This window comes from Argentina anserina, chromosome 7 (genome assembly GCF_933775445.1).
Source record: "Argentina anserina chromosome 7, drPotAnse1.1, whole genome shotgun sequence".
Lineage (NCBI taxonomy): Eukaryota > Viridiplantae > Streptophyta > Magnoliopsida > Rosales > Rosaceae > Argentina > Argentina anserina.
Window position 1 is genome coordinate 1,300,633 of NC_065878.1, and position 20,336 is coordinate 1,320,968.

The window sequence follows — 20,336 nt, forward strand, 5'->3', positions numbered from 1 at the left end:
TATTTGAAATATTGGAATCATATTATTCATCGTTATATTGCTACATGCGATTGGCCCTTTTGTTTTCTTCATCAATCTAGTAAATTAGCAACATGAAACCAAACGCAGTGGTAGCATCTGAGTTTAACTCAGAATGCCCAAATGAAGAACACCAGAAAAATAAATCCAAAAAGGAAAACTACCCAGACGAAGAGTGGAAACAATACATATATTGGAACAAAATCCAGGAGCAGATGACTCACCCAAATACCTTCAAGTTCAAGCAGCCACACTGTGAAGCACAACAGTCTCAACGGTTAGCCCTGGCCCAAACCCAAATAGAACACCCCACTCCAGGCCCTCACCGGTTGTCTTGTGCCCATTAGTCGCAGACCTCCTCCTCACTTCGTCCAAAATAAACAACACACAAGCACTAGACATGTTGCCATACTCGGATAAGATATGTCTTGTGGCTTCTAATTTCTCAGGTTTCAGGGCCAGTTTAGACTCTACTTGGTCCAAAATTGCTGGGCCACCCGGGTGTGCAATCCAGAATAGAGAGTTCCAGTCAGTGATGTTCAAAGGTTTGAAGGCCTCATTGAGACTCTTCTCGATGTTCTTCGAAATAAGGCCGGGAACATCTTTGAGGAGGTGAAATGTGAGCCCCACTTCACGAAGATGCCCGTCGATGGCCCCGTCACTATCGGGGAGGATAGTTTGGGCCGCTGAAACTAACTCAAACAAAGGCTTCTCAACCTCAGGCAATGGGTCGGACCCAACAATAATGGCCGCAGCACCATCACCGAACAAGGCTTGGCCCACAAGACTATCGAGATGGGTGTCACTAGGTCCTCGGAAAGTCACGGCAGTAATTTCAGAGCAAACTACAAGAACACGAGCACCTCGATTGTTCTCAGCCAAATCCTTAGCCAACCGGAGCACCGTGCCTCCGGCGAAACACCCTTGCTGGTACATCATGAGACGCTTGACGGAGGGGCGGAGACCCAAGAGCTTAGTGAGCTGGTAGTCAGCTCCGGGCATGTCCACACCACTAGTTGTACAGAACACCAAATGGGTGATTTTGGACTTGGGCTGACCCCATTCCTTAATGGCCTTGACGGCTGCATCTTTTCCAAGCTTGGGAATTTCAACTACCACCATGTCTTGCCTTGCATCAAGTGAAGGTGCCATGTACTCACACATACTAGGATTCTCTTTGAGAATTTCTTCAGTCAAATACATGTAACGCTTCTTGATCATAGATTTGTCACCTGTCAATGCAACATCACAGCTCTAGCCATCAGTATCATAAAATTCAATCATGCACTGTTTATATGATTCCAACAAAAAAATGGGACAAAGTTATGAACCAATTAAGGACAACGAAATGTAGACAAAAGAAATCATGGATTGGTGGCTTGGTGGGTACTACTTACACATGCGCTGAAATTTCTCCTTGAGCTCAGCCTTGTGCTCACTTTTGGTGATACGAAAGTAGTAGTCGGGGTACGTGCTCTGGTCAATACAATTGGGAGGAGTTGCTGTCCCGATGGCCAAGACGGTGGCCGGACCCTCAGCGCGTTGAGCCTTGCGGACTTCCTCGACGGTCACCATTTTGATAAGTCGGAGAAGTATGGAGAGAAGATCAAAACGGGGAAGGCTAGGAGGAGCCGAGGAAGAACAAGGATGGAATGGCTGCTTATGCTGCGTTACAGTGGCAAAGAAAATATGTTAGAATATAATGGTAAAGGAGAAAAGGGGGGAGGTTGTATATATACATGGAAAAGGAGTTGAGAAACGGAAGGGAGTGGTGGGTAGCTGGGAGATCACGTGCCCGCCCAATTGCATTGTTAAAAACCTCCGGAAATTGCACGTGCATCGTGTAAGGTTACATATGTGGCATATCAAACTCCCACATAATTTTGGTACATGCGTGTGTTCTCTATACTTCGCTAATTATACCTACCAAACAAATATGGGCACAAACTAATTGCTTCTTGTTTTGTTTCTAGTTCAAACGTTACATTGTCGAATGAATAAACTTTGATATAGCTACAGTACCTTAAATGTGATTACAAGCTGAACAAGTCAATTCTATCTTTGTGATTGGAACGTTACTATTATCGACGGAGTATCATTCATGTAAAACTGCGATTATACTTTAATGTTACACAGTTTGGACTCTATTAAAAGTGTATGATAATTAATTATGAGTTCTAACAGCTTAAGTGTCATCAATAACCAATAATGAAGATTAGGATGAGCAAAAGAGAAGAAAACAAACAAAGAGAAAAGTCATTTTGGTTTTGAACAACAAAGATCAATGCCCATAAATCAAAAGACTGAGTCAAATTGATTCTTATGATTTTTATTATGGGAGGGTAGCTAGGCAGAGTGACGTGACAATATATATCTAAGCAAGAGCGGCCATTCATAAAAATGAAAGGCTTAGGTGAGAAGAGTAGGGAAGAAGGAAAATAGAGGTGGTAGCTACAATGCATGGTGTTCATGTGCTTCACCTCTCAAGTCTCAAAGTCTTAACCTACCAAACTCCCCTTCTCAATTTCATCGACTTTTCTGAGCTTCACTACAACAAGTCGACGAGTGCAATTATTTATAGCAATCATGTTCCATCTTCATTGTTTTTTTTTTGTTCCATCTTCATTGTCCAGAAATTTTCTTTGGCTCCTTTCTTACATGCTAGAAAATGGAGGTTTAGGAATTTTTACGAAGTGTTGTGTCTCCTTTCTTAGGTCCAACCGTCCAACCCTTTTTTTCTTGCTGTGTTTAATGCGGGAGACACGATTTATTTTACAATGCGTTTGGGAGTGTGACCGACATTTTGGGTGGTAGTCGATTGTCACAATAGTTTGATGAAAATGATAGTAGATTCGTACTTTAAGTAATGGAAGATTGGAGGTAGGTTCGAGCTAATGTCCCAACAAACAGCGTCTCCAGAGGGAGAGGACAAACAGAAAGCTTATGAGCCACTTTCCATTTTCCACTTGATGTAAAACTGTAGAAGAAGTCGAAACTTCACTGTAGCACCCCGTACACCTTATTTTGTGTAGCGTATAAAAATGTCAACATGGGTCAAGTTCAAGAAGATAAGAATCCCAGAATCAATATGCTGCAAAATGCCCACCTAAATACATGCCAGTTTTCACTGAATTGGTTTGTGAGTACTAAAGCAGGGGAAAAAAACACATAGTACACAACCAATTCTCGTCTAAGCCAGATTTATGTACAGGCTAACAAAGTTATTAGCAGCAAAGCTATCAAATGAGACTTGCTGCGAAAGTCTCATGGCTATTGGACGTTTCACACTGCAGATTCGCACCCCATGTGCTCAAAGGTTCAGCGACGCTATAGAAATCCATAACCACAGAAACATTACCATCAATAGCAGGACCAACTGGCTCCCCGTCTTCCACTATAATCAAGCTAGACTCCTCATCAACCTGAGGTGCATGATCACTTTCCCTCAGATAAGGTTCTTCAGTCATTGATTCCGGCGATTCAGACAAAAGGGATGCAAGAGAAAGACTGCCACTGCAACTATCAAGAGAAGTAAATTTTACATCCAACACTGGAATTCCAAAATCCACCTCGGAAGAAGCACGTGAGAATCCTAGGATATTCTTCAAAACATCTTTGTCAGAATTCTCTTCTGTCACTTCCTTTGCATGTATGTTAGAATTCTCCTCAACCAGCTCCTTTGTATTAGCATCATCCTGATTGTTGTTAAATCCTTCATTAGTCCCATTTTGAGGCAACCTATCTGGACTACCATTTTTGTCAGGGTTGGCAATGTTACTTATCTTAGTGATGTCTACTCCATTCTCAGTCTCTTCTGTTGTCTTACAAGAAGCAGTTCGATCCATGCCATGATCAACTTCATTCTCACCGCTATTACCATCAGGTTGGTCTTTTTCAACAACCTCATGATGCTCATACTGCACATGAATGCTGTCTGGTTTAACAGAGTGTTCATCACTAGATATTTCAACATTCTCCTCAGTATATGAAGAAACTGTGGTTGAATGAACTAGTGAATCATTTACATTTTGTATCCCATCAGATCCATCAAAGCACATGGATGGCCCTGTCCCACTTTCTTCACCTCTCACTGAAGCTTTTGTATCAGGGCTATCATCTTCATCATTTAAGAATTCAGGAGCTTTAACCCAGAAAGGTTTGGCACACTTTTGAGGCTGATTAGAAGTTAGAGACATGAACCCAGCAAGAGCAGATGCTAGAGCATCATCAACTGTCAGAGCAGCCCTCGGTTTATTCCTTGAAGAACTTATTACTAGGCCTGATGATTCATCTTCTTCATCCTCATCATCACTTGAAAATTCAGGAGCAGTTACCACTAGACCTGGGACCAACTTTGAAGGCTTTACTGAATCAGACATGTGATAAGGTGGGGTAGGGAGCGACTCAGATTGACTGTCCTTGTTACCTCGTATAACTGCCTCACAACTGGGACAGTCATTTATACTGTTGTAGAAAGAGTTGGAATCAGACTCGATGCATGAGAAAGAAGGAGCACAGAATCTTGAGCATGTTGACAAACCAGAATTATGTGATTGTCTGCTGAGTGCTTCAACTTGCTGCTCGACCCTCTCAAGCCTTGCCTCAATGTTGCTCATGGGGTTTACCATTTTGTCTTCAAACCTCAATAATAGATCCTCTATTTTGCCCATTCGTGAAACAAGTAGGTCCATAGACCTTTCAACATGATCATATGCAGTATCAATTTTGCTTTCTGTGACAGGTACCTCTAGAGGGATCTGTGATGGGGTGCTACCAATTGTAGCCCTATTCACATCCTGCATTTTCACTTCTTCATGATCAGAAATGCTGGGTCTAATATATGTCTGGATCCCAGTTGCAACACTGGTAGAATCAGATGCTTTTGGCCCTATCATTTGAGAGTCTTGGGTTTGGGAAACACTCCTCGTTTTAGATAATTGCAGGAGGGTAGGCATAAACATGGCCATGAGAGAACTTCCAGTTGAGTTTTCGACTGTACTCTCTTGGTTTTCCAAATCCAATGAATCAGCAGGATCAGCAAACACATAAATCTCATCAACATAAACGCAATCCTTCCTCTCAAGTGACAGTAGACGAAGTGTTAAGGATATACAAGGATTTACATCACTCATCTGTGCTGTGGCTTCATAAAAGGCCTGGAAAAATTGTACAATTGTCAGCAAACATTGTAAATTATATAAATCAGTACTCTCATATACCACTCATTCATAACCCACTTATCAAATAAAACTTCTCCCATCCCCGCCTCTGCCTCACACTGTAAACAATACGCAGAAGGAGCACTATATGTGACAGGAAACAGCCAAAGACTCGATATATATCCACTGATAATTCCGATAAGCTGCTAACACATAAGTGGTTTGGACTCATCTATCAAACTATTATCCGCATTAAAACAGGGGTAGAGTCTACATTGCTGCTTCAGAACTGATAAACTTGTTTGCAGGTTTTATTACAAAGGGAGGAATGGGTCAAGACTCAATACAAGTGGCTAAAAAAATGAGAAGGGGGACCAACATACCTGTTCAGAACCAGACTTTGATAGCGAAGAACTAATTTTTTTATCAAGCACACGATTATCTGGGACTTTCACTTCAACCCAGTCATCTTCACTGGTGCTCAAGTTATTGGCATCTCTTACGTTTTCTTCAGATACCTCCTTAAGAGACCCATTTGAATTTGCGGAATGAACTTCCTCATCTCTGGCAGCAATTCCGCAGCGAACAGTACATAGATATTCGTTCTCACTCTGTAAATCAGGTGCATAGTAAATCTCATAGACTCGGGCAGTACTCCGAACATAAATCTGCTGAACCTCATGTTTTTGTGTAAAATTAACTGCAAGGCAAAAAATTGTTGTCATTTTGTGAATAGGATTACATGTAATTGTTTCTCTTTTACTTTGTCCATTACATAATCACAGGGACAATGATGCATTCAGTATCACGAAAATGTTGAGAAGTTACACTCAGACAGAAACAAAGACAGAAACACCCGAAACCAGAAGAAAACGAAAATGAAGTCTGTGGCTTATGAATGCTGCAGAATGCATGCCAAGGAACAAGTATGTTTAAAAATTGAATAATATGTAGCGTCTTGATATCCGCAGAACAATCATCTATTGTCAAAATATATATATATATATATATATATATATATATATATTTATAGCACGCAGAGTCTTGTGACTAAAATGCTTAGCATGTACTAAGTGATGAACTAACCAGATCAGAGGACAACCATATTAACAAAATAAATAAAATGTTCAATTCATTTTTAAAGATATAAATAGAAGCAAATCAAACATTCTTGGCTTTTTTTTATAACTTCTGAAGTACACGATTGCATGCCAAGTATCCTGTAATCCTTTTCACTTTTTGTAAACATAAAACTCATGTCATGGTTATCAACTATTGACATTCAGAATACTTTTCAAGAATAAAATACCTCGTTCTTGGTTGACAGAATCAATTAATCGTTGAATAAGATTGAATTATAGTTATTTCCAAACTGCTACAAGTATATATTCCAAATGGCTTCTTAGCAAAGCAAAAAATAAAAGTCAAATGAGGCCCATTAATGCTACCCTGCAATATCTTAGGCACTAACAGATATTTCTCGTACTTTCAAGAAATGAAAACTTCTTCTTCACCAAGTCCCATCAGATATTCCTAATCGAACTTTTCTTTGGCACCAGTCCACACAATCTCACTTATTTCCTTCACATTTGACGTCCAATTCAGCATTTTCATTAACATAATTCAGGAAAATCTCCTATTTCAGCAGAACTGAACATAATCTATAACATTTTTACAAGACTCCCTTTTCGAGATCATCTATAAAGACTTCAGCAATAATAATAAAAAGTGCATGTGCATCTAATGGTAGAAAGTTGAAACTAGGTCCTTAAGGATTTCATGGTCCTTATTTACTAATTAGTACTTGATAGGTTCACAAACCCCACCTTAATTTCACTATATTATTTCCTTTCATTTCCTAAGCTGAAATCCACATATAATTAGTAATTTTCCGGTATCAATTTCAGTCATGACCTAATTTGAGATTCAGGTATCTGCTAGGTCGATTCAGGTTTGAATCTGAACTAGACTCGATCGACAAAGCAACTAAGGGGATCAAAATTCGATCAACCATGCTGTGGAGAATGTAAATCTATGAGAGAAGAAGGAGAGTTGTGGAACATACTAGTGATCTCGCAGGGTCCGGAATCCGGTGACGGAGGGCGTAGAATGATGGAGGATCCGGTAGTACAATTCGGAGACTCGCCGTCGATCGGAGACAAGGAGGACTCGAAAGTGACGCGGTTTTCCAGAGCGCCGCCGGCGACGGACCAATTTGTTGAAGAACGGCATGAAGAAGTGTCGTCGTTTTCTGTTTCCATGGTGGTGGTGAGTTTAGGGTTTCAGGAAGAGAGAGAGAGAGAGAGAGCTGCTACTGGAAATCAGGAAATGAGTGTTACCCTTAAACTCGGTAACTTTATTAATACTACAAGAATGTGGAGGAGATTGTCCACGTAATTATTACTATTATTTTCTGTGCAAAAATGAAGTGTTCATAAAACTTACCGCGAAACCATCCACAGTAATTTTTGAGCGGTCACAAACTCATAAGAGTTTTCGAAGTGGCTATAACTCTATAAGCCTCGTTTGGTATCCAGAAAGAAAAGTTAAGTGAGAAATGTTAAGAATGGAACTTAAAGTGAGAAATGTTTGGTTAAATTAAATGCAATAAAGTGAAAATGTAAGTTGGTTCTTTAAGTTTAAGTGAGTAATTATTATGTGTACCTGCCATACTACGTGGCACTGTCATGTGGTGTATTCAGCTAATCATATTACGTCATGGTATAATTAACATGCACGTGGTGAAAATGACAAAAGTTTATTTACATATAATAACCAATCAGAAATAATCACAGTAAAAAATGGACTAATAACATTAAAGATATATGCCACGTGAGACGTGTCATACCTCATAAACGACCGGATATGTGATCATATATTATATGGTACATTGATGTTGGTTACTTTTGTAAATTGATTTGAAGTTAAGATTTATGTCGTCTCAAAGATGAAATTAGAGCTACTAGTAGTAACTTATAAAATAAGAGATAGAAGTGTTTGTAATATTGGTTATCTATGAAACGGTTTTTTTTTTATGGCAAAGAGTGCAGAGGAGGACTAAACAAGTGAAACCGCAGTAATTACCTCCGGCTAAAGACTCCTCATAACACAAGAACTAATGTCTAGTGTTGGGAACTCTGATTCACATCCGGCCAAAGATATTGAAATCAGATTTGAGTGACTGAGGCTTCTATACGTAAGACATCTTCATTTTAATTTGCGGTTTTGATTGCAATTTGGTTTGCATCAAGGGGCTAGGCTAGGGTTTCCTTCTTTGAAGCATCACTGCGGCCTCGATCTGGAAATTTAAGGACCATCAAACGAAATGGGGAGACTTATAGGACTATTATATTGTATTAATTAATTAAGGTCCGAAATTTTATTTGATTGGACTTTTTGCCATAGAAGTATTTCAGTCAGCAGCTGGCTTCCATATCATAGTGGTATTGTGTTCGCTTTGTAAGCGAAAGTCGCGAGTTCGATCCTCACTGGGAGCTGATTTCACATATTTTTATTTTTTTACATCAATGTTTTTCTTTCGATCCTACAATTTTTCTGCTCATTGAGTTCTATGTTTTGTCAGAGTTGTTCCATGTATTTGGTAGATAGGTACAATCAGTTTTTAGTGTTAGATGTGAGAAATAAACGGGTTCGTAAGTCAGTGAGTTTTATGAAGTTGGAATAAAAGAGTGATGATGAGTTATTCAGAGCATATTGAATGTGAGTGGAATTTCTCTAAAGGTTAAATCAGTTTACTGCCCTTGGGTTTGGGGGCAACATCATGTTACTCCATATTCTTTCATTTTAATCAAGTATACCCTTGTGCTTTCAATTTTTCATCAGAATGGTATTTTCCATTACCCCTCCGTTAGTAGCTTTAAAAAGTTCTTTAATTTGAATCTTTTTACTCCTAGTTGAGTTTTATTTATGCTTAAGTTTTTATTTTTTGACAGAGTGTAGTGGACCCATACACATGAATTTTTCTATATAACTTATTGCAGGTACATAAATCTATCCTCGATGTTCAAAGATAAACAATTAATTTTTATTATAATAGCAAATTCCATAGCTACCAAATTAGATCTTTTAGCAAAAGTTAGATTTTTTTTATAAAGAACTACAAAAAGCCAAATTAAGAGAAAAAACTCATAAAAAATTAGAAATACTCTCCCTAGAGATATCCAAGATTATTGGGATATTATCTACAATATCCAACAACAAATCTATCACCTAAGAGAAGAAATTGTAGTACTTCAAGAAACTTTTGAAGAAGATCAAAAGCCACTGAATATTTTGAGCATTTGTTAGATCCGCAAACTAACTTGTATCAAAGCCTAGCCATCGGTTAGTGCTCAAAATCTTAACCCAAAATCCAGAATCGAGTCCCAAAGATGGGAACATGAATTGAACAAATAATAGAAAAACTGGATTTTTTAATACAACAAATTGATGCAAGGCATCAAGAAGCTATAGTAGAAGTCTCTAGACAAATAGAATATCTAGAATGACTTCATGATACAGTCTACCAGTTGACTAAATTGGAAAGTAAAATAGACTATACCAGATCCCTCCTAGAAAAAGAAGAACTATTGACAAAGGTTAGTAGTAAAATAGAAGAGCTCAACTTACAGCAAGGAAAAATCTTAGATCATGTTCAAAAGATAGCCGGAGAAAATAAGAGGTTAAAAAATAAAAGTCAATCTAAGATTAAGACTACAAAACCTTAGGGATTCAAGCCCTTAGAAGTTCCACAAGGAAACCCTCACCAAGAACTTTCTTATTTGAACCAACACTGAGTCCACAGGTTTTTGGATCTTTAGCTCCTCCAAAATTAGAGACATAAGAGATGAAGATGATGAGCATCTTCGGAAAGAAAAAAGAAGTACAAAATACTAAACTCTGAAGAATCCGAATATGATGAAATATAAAGCAATGTCATAAATTCTACAATTCCAAAATTCGAATTCAACCAAATCTATAAAAGAGGAAATTTTGAACTACTAGATAGTCATCAGTTTAACATTTTAGAGTTTACCACTCCATTAACCACAGGAGAAACTGTTACGACCCGAATCTTTTACGATTCGTTGCGAATAGTTTTATCTTTTACTCGGAACAAGAGTCGTACTACGCGTGACGACTCTAAAAGTTGACTTTTTAATGCATGAGTTTTTCGGGAAAACTTACTTCACGAAAGTCATAGAGCTCGTCGATACGAATTTGTGGACACGCGGTACACCTAAATCGGAGTTCCTATGTAGGAGTTACGAATCAAGAACGTATTTTGGCATTTTTGGAAATAGGTATAAATAGGGGTAAAAATCGGAATTTGGGAGAAAAGGCTGAAAATATTGGGTCTGGTACTATTCACCCGAAGAAAACCCAGACATTTTCAGACCGGCCGATCTCCTCCGTCCAGCCACTGATCGGCATGCCACCAGTTCCATTCGAACCGCCTCACCATTTCCCGTCAATCGGTACTGAAATCACCGGACGCCGACCACCGTGCGGGGAGCTGCAACGATTGGAAACCCCGATGGAGTTGGCGCCACCGTCTCCGGCGACTTCGAAGCTCGGGGTTGCTTCTATCTGACCTAAATCCTTCCTCTGGTCCTGATTCCATGTCGTTTGTAGTCCAGATCGAGCCGCAAATAGGAGTTTCGAAAGTCAACCCTCCGTCGGCATCTTAGCATTTTCCGGCCATTTCCCGACCGATCTAGGCTTGGGTGCAGGTATGAAACTTATCTATTTTGATGTGATCTACAACTTTGATGTTGGTGTCGAGTCGATTTGGAGTGGTTGGAAAGGGTGGCGCGTGGGGCCCACACACAGCCACTGTGGCGGCGCGTGATGTAGTAATTGGAGCAAGGGGTGGCTCTGTTAGGTCGTAGTCGTTGATACGAACCCAAAGAAATATAATTTGTTGATTTTGGTTATCGAATGAGCCGTGTGGAGATGTTTAAGTTAAAGGTTACGATTTTGTAATCGTTTATGTTTAATTCGGATAATTGTTGTGATTGATAATAGTTGTGGTGTTGTGTGTTTGTTGGGTAAGGTTTATGATATTAATTGTGCAACTGTGCATCGGTTTAGAAATGCTGAAAGGAGTGATTTGGTGAAATTGGTGTGTCGGGTGCCCATAGTAGTTTTTGGGAGCAAACTGAAGTAATCTCAGTAAATGTGAACAAGAACTATGGCTTTTGATTAAGTGATATTACTGTTAGTGAGATCATGATCAAGTCTAGGAAGTTGTTAGGGTTCCTACCTATCTTTCTTATTTATTTACCTTTATGGTAAAATGGTAGAAATAAAATGAGTGTCCATAGTAATTTTATTTAATTATTATGTGATCAATATTGAAGATAAAAGTAAATAATTGAGTATCTGCCGATATTACACTATCGAGTGGTATTCGTTGAAAGCGTGTTTTCGCTTTGATTTAGTAAATTCTCAGAGTAGACGATTATTAGTCGTCGTGATTGTTTATGACTGTTCAGTTGAACTACGAATGGCTTGATCCCTCGTAGAGGGTACGTAGGCAACCCAAACAAGGTTTGGGTGCAGCCACAATTAAATTAGATTAGATTTTGGATTACTGGTTTTAATTTTGGTTTTAATGCATAAATCGGTTAATTTTTGGGACGGGTCATCTCAGAATCAGATCTCCTCCTGGTAACACCCGAAGAGGTAGCCAAAGCAAGAAAAAGAAATTACAAGTTTATGCACATTGGAGCAGTACAAGTAGACATAAATTTCTTGCAAGAGAATGATTAAATTGTTCAATCCTATGTGTTCTACAAGATAATAGGCTGACTGACTTCCAATAACGTTTGTTGGGATTCCTCCAAGCATCGTTATGCAATCAAGTTGCATACTTCAACTGTTTTCCAAACTTTTCAACAAGTCTAAATGATGTTGCTCACTGTTTACGACTGAGAGTAAAACAGATGGCATTTCCATGAAAGAATGCATGCAAGAGCTTGTTATATTTTATAGAATTTACTATAAACTAATGAGTACAACAGTAGAACCAAAGACCAAACTTTCTAATATCCCTGGTCTTACTACTGGTTTCCTCACAAATTCCAGAAACCACTCAGAGCATATACATAAAGTTTCTTGGGATAAGGTGACATTCTCGATAGAATGAAAGTTATCCGGCCTTAAAGAAAAACTAGAAAGCACAAGGACTACAATCTATGAAAATAAAAGAACTAGAGACGTAAGTCTTAAGTTTGAAGGACCAAGAAGAAGTCATGTAACCCTCGAAAGCTTGAAGAGTGATAACACTAGAATTCTCAGAATAAGAAATACCTTCAGAGAAGGAAGTACTTCTAGAAGTACCAGAATTGTGTTAAATGAAGAATACTTGAATGAGTTTCAAGAGTACTACTCCACAATAGGAAATTTGGAAAATGTAGATCTAATATATCTCCTATATAGAAAACTCCCTGAGCCATGGAGATCAACTGTCAAGGAAAGCATAGACATCAAACCACTTGAACGACTATCAGTCATAAGAGTGGCCGAAAGAATCAGAGAACTTATGCAAGGCAAATATAAGAGTCAAACCTACCAAGAACAACTCAAAGGTGCTAATAACTTTTGGACCAAACTCCTCGAAGCACTACAACAATAACACTCTTTTCCGACCACGAATTTCTGACTAATGTCTTTTTTAGTTGGTAATAATGGTATTCCCGACCATACACATTTCTTCGTCGGAAATACAATTTTGGGGTTGGATTTTATTTCCGACGAGTTGGCAATCCGTCGATAATATGGTTGGAAATACATATATATGACCAGGTTTCTGTTTGGTCAAAAATTTATTGGAAAAAAGACAGTCATTTTTGATAATATTTTGTTAGGTTGGAAAGTCGTCAGGAAAAAAAATCTAATTAGCCTCTGTTCGGTCAGATAGTCGTTGAAAAACTACGTAGTTATTTCTTATGTGAATTATTTTTTTCATTTAACGAAAGATGGTCACATGACATAATATAATCAATTAAAAAGTTTTATTTCAATAAACAAATAAAGTGCAAACTCTTTGCTCAAATTTGATATATGATAGGTTTTTTTTTGTAAAGGGGTTTGGAACCCAGTCTCATTGGGAGGCTCAACCCCACATTTTCTTTTTATTTATTATATTATAAAAATAATTGTAACGAGAGGGGACATGCATAATATATTTTGTTCCGACCATAAATGTTTCTCCGTCGGAAATACAATTTTGTAATGAATATTATTTCCAACGGGCTACCAATCTGACATAATGTGGTCGAAAAATATACATTTATAATAAAATATAGTTTCGTCAAAAAGACGTCGATAAATAATATGCATTTTCGATTAGATTATGTTGGTTAGATAGTTAGCGGAAATTAAAATGCGTATTTATTTCGGGGTTCATTTATATATTATATATTGTTCTTATTTCATTGGAGGGGGAGGGGACATAATTGTAATTTATAAGTATCCAAAGTATATGTGTATACGATTTGTGAATTTTTTTTAAGTGTATATACATGTAATTTGCTATTTGTATTCATCATGTTAGTATTTATAGAGTTAAAAGCAGTTTACCGCCACTAAAGCTCTTCATGGAGCCTAAAATCATGGAGCCTAAAATTGTGGAGCCTCTAACCCGCACTATTATGCACAACGTAAACCCTCTCTCTCTCTCTCTCTCTCTCTCTCTCTCTCTCTCTCTCTCTCTCTCTCTCACATTGTTGAAAACGTCTTCTTATGTATTCAATGTTCGAATATGGTCTGACCTCTATTACTCTTGATATATTCTTTGCAGGAAAAGGAGAAAATGATAATGGAACCTCTATTGCACTTGGATTTTCTTTTGCTCATGAGAAACCTTGACCATAAGAAGAACTCAACCGCCATGGATTTACATTTTGAAGTTCTGATGCTAATCTACGTTTGCATCTACCTCTACCCTTTCTCCATCAAAAATATTACTTTTGCTAATTTATTATCTTACTCGAATTTTTGATTGCTTGGTGTCCGCTATGTTTAAGACGATATGTACTTTTACTTGAATATTTGAATTTTTCCTTCTTTTAAATGCAGAACTTGACACAAGGTGGGTTGGTTCTCTTTTGAGATGGAGTTATCTTAGTTTTAGAAGTGCAAAATTCATGGGGAAGAAAGGAGTGGATATACGAAAGAAACCAAGGGGCTCTGGAAGAAAGAAGCCAAGGGACTTTGGAATTTTGGGATATTATATGAAGTATTTGTTTAAATACGGTGAATGAATATTCCATACGTATACATAGATAGATAAAATACAGTTTTGAAAAAAGAAACATAATTTAAATAACCATAAAATAAAATAAAGTTGAAAAAAGATTATTGAAAATATAAATTACGACAAAAGTGTGACCAAAACTAAATCGTTAGTAATAATATTATTTCAGACAAAATTCCAACGATGTTTTTTTGGTCGGAAAGAGGGGCATTACGACGGAGTTTCCGGCAATAACTTTAGTTGTAAATGACTATTATTTCCGACCAAAATGGTCGGAAAAAAACATTTGTGACCGGGGTAGTATCGACTGAGCCCGACCAAATTTATTTGGTCGAAAAGAGTATTACTGACAAAATTAGGGTTTTTTCCGACCATTTCCAGGGTCGCAAATCATGTTTTGTGTTGTAGTGAAGTCTCAACTAATTGGGGTTGCAAAGAGCAACATCAAAGGAGAAAGAAGGAAAAGAAGTTATACAAAAAATGTTTCAGAGGAAACAAAAGGAAGAATTGAAATTTCAAAAAAAGCTCAAATTATAAGAAAGAGAAGTATAATCCCAAAATGAGATTTTTCAAGAAGAAAAAATCAACTCCTTAAGAATCTGAAAAGAAGAAAACATACAGATGTTGGTTGTGCAAGGCCGAAGGACATTATGCTAACGAATGCCCGAAAAAAGAAAAGAGAACTTCGAAAGCCCTATTTGAAGAATATGAAGAGTGCATAGAGATGGCCAACATAAAAGGGTTTGAAGTAGTCTATTTAGAAGATGAAGACAACATGTATATCTATTCGGCTTGCTCAGAAGATAATTCTTTAGAAGAATATGAGTTAGAATCTGAGTTTGAGTCAAAAGAAGAAGACAATAACTCTAGAAATGTTTATTTCCTTCAGATCGAAAATTGGGAAAATGACACTGTAGAAGAAGTCTCTTCTTATGGTGTGAAGCCCAGGCTCATTTACCTGTGACTTTTGTTTCTGTTTTGAGATAGATGAGTTTCCTATATCTTGTGAAAAGCCAGGAAAAACTTATCACAAAGAATATTTCATATATGAAGCAAGAAGGAAAACAAAGAATGGTTTGATAAATCAGCTGGTCGAACAAGAATATGAAGAATACTTCTATGAGATAGAAGAAAAGAAAGAAGCTATACGAACATAAATCCAAATAATCAAACTTGAGAAAATGAAGTTTGACAAAATCTCAAAGGAGGAAATAACTTTGGATAAAACTCCAGAAATGGTTTGGCCCCGGCTTTACAAAACAATATCAGAAGTTGCAGCAAAATCGGGGTGATCCTTATAAGCCAAAATGTGAAGAATTTTTACAATACAAGCAGTATAGAATGCAAGAGAGCCGGACATCACTTCGTCCCCTTTCATAGTCTCTTTCTTCACGTCGAGCTACTTCGCCCTTTAGTACCATAGGTTCTGAAAGAAAGATGTGTGACTCCCCATTTACTAAGAGGCTGCCGTTTGTTCTCATTGATTCGACTCGAAAGACAAAGGAACTATTCTCATTCCGCTTCTTTATCCACTTTTGCATCTGTCGTATTCGAGATCGAGGGAAGAAGTTCTAGTTGAAGAAGAATCTTTAGAGGAAGATAAAGATGAATCGATGAAGAAGTAAGGTTTATTCATGAGCATAATCTCAAGCATTTTGAGGCCAAGCTCGAGAAACAGAAAAAGCATACCCTTGGTGAGATCAAAGAAATGCTGAAGCAAAATATCGACATAAACCCATTAAAGTTTTGGGAAAAGGATTCAGTAGTGTGTGAATTGAAGCTCTATGACATGAATGTCATCTGTCATGTAAAAGCGATTCCTCAGTATAAGGAAGAAGATCAGAAGGAATTTAAAAAAGATATAGCAGATCTCTTAGAGAAGGCATTAATAAGGCCATCAAACAACCCTCAACATGCTCTTACTTTCTATGTAAGAAACCATGCAGAACAAGTTCGTGCAAAGGCAAGAATGGTAATAGATTACAGAGATGTCAATAGAAAAACTATCAAAGATGGTTACCAAATCGTACAAGCAAGAGTTTTGATTAATAGGCTCAAAGGAGCAAAAGTATTTTCAAAGTCTGGATTTTGACAAGTCAAAATGCATCCAGATAGTATCCCTCTTACTGCATTCGGAACTCCACAAGGACATTTTGAATGGTTAGTAATGTCATTTGGATTAAAATGGGCTCTATCAATCTTCCAAAGAAAGATGGATAACATTTTCAAACGTGGCAAAATTTTGTGTTGTCTACATTGACGGCATATTAGTTTTCTCCAATAACAAAGAGGAACACATGAACCATTTGTATGAAATCACCAAGCTAATCGTTCAACATGGAATCATTTTAGGAAAAAAGAAAGTCTTTTTGGTCCTAGATGATATTGACTTCTTGGTGAAAAACATCAAAGATTGGGTAATTATACTCCAAAATCATATCCTGGAAAAGATTTGTAAATTCCCAGATATAATTCCTGACGCCAAAAGTTTTCAGAGATTTCAGGTGTTATAAATTATGGCAGATATTTCCTTCCAAAAATTGCTGGATTAACAACAATATTGTCCCCCGAAACAAGTTCCAAGAAAACTTGGAAATTCACGGAAGGCGATGAAAAAATTGACAGGAAAATTAAAGATTTGTGAAAAAATCTGCCTCCACCTCATCAACCTGAAGAAAATGATGAGATCATCCTCCAGACGGATGCAAGTGACAATTTATGGGCTGGTGTTGTTTTAGCTAGAACTTCAGGCACCAATGAAGAAAATATCTTGAAGTTTTGTAGCGGCAAGTTTAGCCCTGTAGAGCAATCCCACAGGGGAAAAGGAAATTTTTGCAGTTAAAAAGACAATTGAAAATTCTCCCACTTTTTAGGAAAACCATTCACTGTGCGTACAGATTGCGCTAGAATCAAAAATTTCAAGAATTTTAAACTTGATAGAGCAACTGATAGTGGCAGATTAGCAAATTGGCAGTTATTTCTTAACCAATATGATTATAATGTGGAATTAATTGCAGAAAATAAGAATTATCTCTTCAACGCTCTAACCATAGAATTTTTCAGTAGATGTGAAGAGGACGACAAAGGTCGAAATCCTAGAAGCATAAGGCAAGTACCCAAAGAAAAGAACCTTTGGGAGAAATACAAGAGTGGAGATAAGATTGTGGGTCTCCTTCATGACGGACCAGGTTATTAGTTCATTATGTCCTATGGAGATGCTAAATCAAGTCAATCGATTGACCATGTAAAGACAAAACTCTCTACTCGAGAAAACCAATCTGTAACCTCTGAAAAAGAGCTTGTCAAGAAGTTTTTGCTATGCCCTACGGGTACAACCATAATTGACCGGTCTCAGGGTAAAAGACCGGCTAGCCCATCTCAAACGGCAGACGGTAAAAGCAGATCAAGACCGTTAATGATTGTTGTTTTGCCAAAAAACAGAATTGCTCGTGATGGAGTCTTAACTGTGCATGGTTACCAATTAAACACCTTCCATGAATCGGTTTTTCATTATGGTAAGTGTTAGCCCCTTAGTGCCGAGTATGCTTGGGCACGGCATGAGCCTTGGGCCATGCCTGGGTAAGGCACGGACATGTGAAGTCTAAGCATGTGCAAGATCAAGCAAGGCTAGTCAGTGGCAGGCATATTAGCCTCGTTAGCAGACCAGTGCGGGAGTATTAGCCTCACCAGCATACGTGCAGGCAAATTAGCCTCTTTCAGGACCATCGCGAGAATATTAGCCTCACCAGCATACGTGCAAGTATATTAACCTCGTTAGCAGGACCAGCGCGGGGATATTAACCTCGCTAGCACTGACAACAAAGACTAGCATTGAGAGTAGGCAATGCATGGCACGGCGCGGACATCAGGATGGTAGCGCGCATGTGAAACAATGGCAAGCAAGCATAAGCAGCAAACAAGCAGGCATGCGTGCGCAGCGTGCATGCAAGTCGACGGTAGAGGCTGCAACACTTGGCATGCAGGGGCATGCATGACACATGCACGGCAGTTACCAAGCACTATCCAACTAGTAGGCGGTTACTACCCACTAAGCAAGTGGGGGAGTGTTTATCAAGCATGCACGGCAGTTACCAAGCATTATCCAACTAGTGGGCTGTTACTAGCAAATGGGGAGCAGTTAGCAAGCATGATAAGGTAGCTACCAAGTAGTGGGAAGTTATCCATGCCTAATGGGTGGTTACTCATGCAAGGTGGTTACCAATGCTTGAAGATAGGACCAGCAGTTACTTGCAAGATAGTGGGGTGTCATGGAAGTTATTGTGATTGCTTGGGAAGCATGCAGGCTGCCACATAACCCTAGGGCGATTGGTGGTGTCAACCGCCATGCACAATTGTAGTGCAACAAAATATAAGCCAATGGGGTTGTCATTGGATGTTGGTGTTTTGTGAAAGCAAGACATACGAGAGTAGTGCAACTTAGGCATACGAGAGAACTAGGCAAATCGAGCATGTTCGATTTCTAAGGCTGAAAGTATCTTGTACTCTTTATTCCTTTAATAAAGTTAAAGGTTGGGGAAGGGTCCCCGTAAACATGAGTGTCTTGTGTGTGTGTGTGTGTGTGTGTGTGTGTGTGTGTTGAATGTTTGAGTGTGTATGTTGCATGTTCCGTTGTAGCTCATAAACAATACAATCCGATGTGCAACTCTACACAAGTGTGTGAATGAAAAGGCTGGTTAGGTAGGAGAGGCTATCTAACGCCATCATAGGGTAAAAAGTTTAATACTAGACTAGAACCCTGTGACAGCAGGCCAGTAGCTTTTTATCAAAAAGCTTTGTAGGATAATAATTCTAGGCTCATAATAAATTCACTTGAAGCTCTAACAAAAGAGTTTCACCAGAAGAATAAGCATCAGAATGTTGCTCCAACAAATGTAGCCAAGATAAAGTATCTTGAAGACCCAGAATGTACTAGAATTCCCGTTCTAGAAAGAATCATAGTGGTTCAAATTTCATGATTGGAGTGGGAGTTATGAACCCCTACCACACATTTTTTGTGGTTTCAAGACCATACACATGAAGATATGTTGTGAATGTTCAAAGTGAACATCCACAAGAACACAAAGTTTGGCTAGTAGAAAATGGTTTTGTTCATAATTTAGGGACAAAAACTAATGAAGATCTAAAGGGATTGCCAACCATTATAGTCAATACCATCAAAAATGTAAGAATGACATATTGTGTTCTCAGACTCAAATTCAAATCTACATCTCCTGAGTGGATACATAAAAGAAATGGGGAAACAAAATATATTTCTCCATATCATTATGTGAGGATCATCCAAGGTAGATACTCATAACCTACATGTGCTAGATATAATGGACATCCCATTCCAGTATCCCATGGATGAAAGCGATGGCTTTGGAATACATCAGAAAGATCATTGAAGAATACCGAGAAACACACATATCTTGCCTCAGGAGAAATAATAATAGTTATTGTTTACGATCACCCTCATGTGGTAAGCAGTGATTTATTTTTATCTCTCAAAAGGAAAGAGATTGATTCCACCATAAGACTTTGAAGATTTTTATGGAAGCTGATTTTTCATTTACAAAAAAAAAATTTAGCTTTTGAAAAAAAAATCTACTTTTGAAAAAGGTGTTGACAAGTTGTCATCTAGTGCAATAATAGAGCTGCTACTTTCCATCTTGTGGAACTGTTTACCTGTTAGTGGAAATTACTGAGCTATTTTTTACTATTTTTAGGTTGTGTTTCAAGTCCAGTTTGAGGTCCACTGCCTATATAAAGAGGTTGAAGCCTTCAGGAATGGGCATCGAAAAAAAAACAAGAGAAAAAATCCTTGCAACATTCCTAAGAAGTTAGAGTCAGAATAGTGAAGTATAACAAATAGTGTTCTAATATAGTCTGAGTGTGAC

General features: G+C 38.1%; 2 protein-coding genes and 1 non-coding gene across 3 annotated transcripts; 1 reads left to right on the forward strand and 2 right to left on the reverse strand.

Moving 5' to 3' along the window:
• Positions 1-1,719, reverse strand: LOC126802912 (polyketide synthase 1). Its single transcript, XM_050530626.1, has 2 exons — positions 1,416-1,719; positions 1-1,250 (listed from the first exon to the last, which is right to left on the reverse strand). The coding sequence occupies exons 1-2, from the start codon at positions 1,591-1,593 to the stop codon at positions 259-261; spliced, it is 1,170 nt and encodes a 389-aa protein (XP_050386583.1). The 5' UTR covers positions 1,594-1,719; the 3' UTR covers positions 1-258.
• A 1,358-nt stretch (positions 1,720-3,077) lies between these two features.
• Positions 3,078-7,479, reverse strand: LOC126802228 (uncharacterized). Its single transcript, XM_050529820.1, has 3 exons — positions 7,243-7,479; positions 5,561-5,877; positions 3,078-5,174 (listed from the first exon to the last, which is right to left on the reverse strand). Exons 1-3 carry the CDS (start codon positions 7,436-7,438, stop codon positions 3,258-3,260), a joined length of 2,430 nt encoding a protein of 809 aa, XP_050385777.1. The 5' UTR covers positions 7,439-7,479; the 3' UTR covers positions 3,078-3,257.
• Positions 7,480-8,603: 1,124 nt separating this feature from the next.
• TRNAT-UGU (transfer RNA threonine (anticodon UGU)) lies at positions 8,604-8,674 on the forward strand. The gene has a single exon. It is a non-coding gene; the product is annotated as a tRNA-Thr (tRNA).
• Positions 8,675-20,336: the final 11,662 nt, after the last annotated feature.

What these genes read in the sequence shown, in the direction of transcription:
- LOC126802912 (XM_050530626.1), bottom strand. Translation starts at nt 1,593, where the DNA reads ATGGTGACCGTCGAGGAAGTCCGCAAGGCTCAACGCGCTGAGGGTCCG. An exon ending in GGAGAAATTTCAGCGCATGT is followed by an intron (nt 1,251 to 1,415) that starts GTAAGTAGTACC and finishes TTGCATTGACAG; the next exon opens with GTGACAAATCTATGATCAAG.
- LOC126802228 (XM_050529820.1), bottom strand. Translation starts at nt 7,438, where the DNA reads ATGGAAACAGAAAACGACGACACTTCTTCATGCCGTTCTTCAACAAAT. An exon ending in CGGACCCTGCGAGATCACTA is followed by an intron (nt 5,878 to 7,242) that starts GTATGTTCCACA and finishes TTTGCCTTGCAG; the next exon opens with TTAATTTTACACAAAAACAT. An exon ending in CAAAGTCTGGTTCTGAACAG is followed by an intron (nt 5,175 to 5,560) that starts GTATGTTGGTCC and finishes CAATTTTTCCAG; the next exon opens with GCCTTTTATGAAGCCACAGC.